This window comes from Temnothorax curvispinosus, unplaced genomic scaffold, assembly GCF_003070985.1.
Source record: "Temnothorax curvispinosus isolate PA1 unplaced genomic scaffold, ASM307098v1 QBEX01001196.1, whole genome shotgun sequence".
NCBI lineage: Eukaryota > Metazoa > Arthropoda > Insecta > Hymenoptera > Formicidae > Temnothorax > Temnothorax curvispinosus.
Window position 1 is genome coordinate 1 of NW_020210976.1, and position 1,470 is coordinate 1,470.

A 1,470-nucleotide genomic window follows, 5' to 3' on the forward strand; every position below is an offset into this window, starting at 1 on the left:
TTCCGAGTTGATAATTCGCGAGACTCATATCAAACTTTGTCATGCCGGAAGTCAGGCGACCTTGTATGCAATTAGAGAAAATTATTGGCTGGTAAACGGAAAAAACCGCGTCAAAGAAATAATCCGAAAATGTGCAGTGTGTTCTCGTTGGCGCCCCTTGACTCCTGAGTATCAAATGGGCGATTTGCCTAGAGTTAGATTTGCAGGCTCGAGACCTTTTGAAAGTGTTGGTATTGATTTCTGCGGCCCATTCTTTATTAAGGAGAAAAAGCATCGTAACCGTAATAAAATTAAGATTTACGTTGCCGTGTTTGTGTGCTTGGCTGTCAAGGCTGTTCATCTAGAAATTGTTAGCGATCTGACCACCGAGGCTTTTATAGCCTGTCTAAAACGTTTTTTCGCACGCCGTGGCAGAGCTCGAGTGATCCAATCGGATAATGGCACAAATTTTCTGGGCACAAGCAATCACTTAAGGTAGTTGTATCGCGACAGTATTAGTCAAAAATAATGGTCACACTGCATACGATAATGTACGGAAAACTACTTATCTATGTAAAACTTTTGACTAAACTGTACCATTTTCAACCAATCCTGTATGGTCTTACCAATCTGGCAACACTGTATGCTCGCGACTCGCGTCAGTAATGTCAGTATACCATTGAGGTTAGCTCGCGATGCTCGCGTTATTGAGATTATTGAGGTTATGCTATTGAGGTTATTTTGAATTAGAAGAAATATAAGCGAAAATGTCTGTTGTACGTTACAAAGGAAGATTAATGAAAGAAAAAGTATTGAAGAAAAGACTTAAAGCTTTAGCGGCAATGTCTGAAGCAAAGAAAAAGAAAAAGTCCTGTCAAGAAGACAATCATTTATGTGTTGGAAGACGTATTGTAGAAGTGTCCGAGCTTGCCAAAAATCTAACTTGCTGTTACTGTGAAAAAGATCTTTCACTTAAAAATGTAGTAAACGAAAGACGACTTGGTTTAAATTCAATTTTAAAAGTACGTTGTCGGGATTGTTCTACATTTACAGATGTTGCTACAGGAAAAATTCATACATCAAAGGATAACTCTAAACACAGTGATGTAAACACAAAAATTGTATTAGGTAAGTTATAGTCAATACATTTTTTCCATTCGCAAACATTGTATCTATGTAATTTTTATTAATTATTACATAATTTATCAAAATTAATATGTTGATTTAAACTTCTAACTTATAAATGACAGGAGCTGTACACGCTGGAGTTGGGTGCTCGGGTATAAATAAAATACTGGCTTGTATGAATATACCATCTATAACACCAAATTTATTCAAAAGATATGAACGAGAAGTTGGACCTGCAATAGAAGAAGCTGCTAAAGAGAGTTGCAAGCAGGCTGCAAAAGAGGAACGACGATTAATTGTAGAAAATGTTGAAAAGCTCTGTCAAGAACTGTAAGATTTTGTTCTTTCATTTTTATTTTGAAT

The 1,470-nt window shown here is 36.4% G+C and overlaps 1 protein-coding gene across 1 annotated transcript; it reads left to right on the forward strand.

The window, feature by feature from the left end:
- Positions 1-13: 13 nt before the first annotated feature.
- LOC112461272 lies at positions 14-1,462 on the forward strand. The gene is made up of 2 exons (XM_025026456.1): positions 14-1,107; positions 1,230-1,462. The coding sequence occupies exons 1-2, from the start codon at positions 747-749 to the stop codon at positions 1,439-1,441; spliced, it is 573 nt and encodes a 190-aa protein (XP_024882224.1). The 5' UTR covers positions 14-746; the 3' UTR covers positions 1,442-1,462.
- Positions 1,463-1,470: the final 8 nt, after the last annotated feature.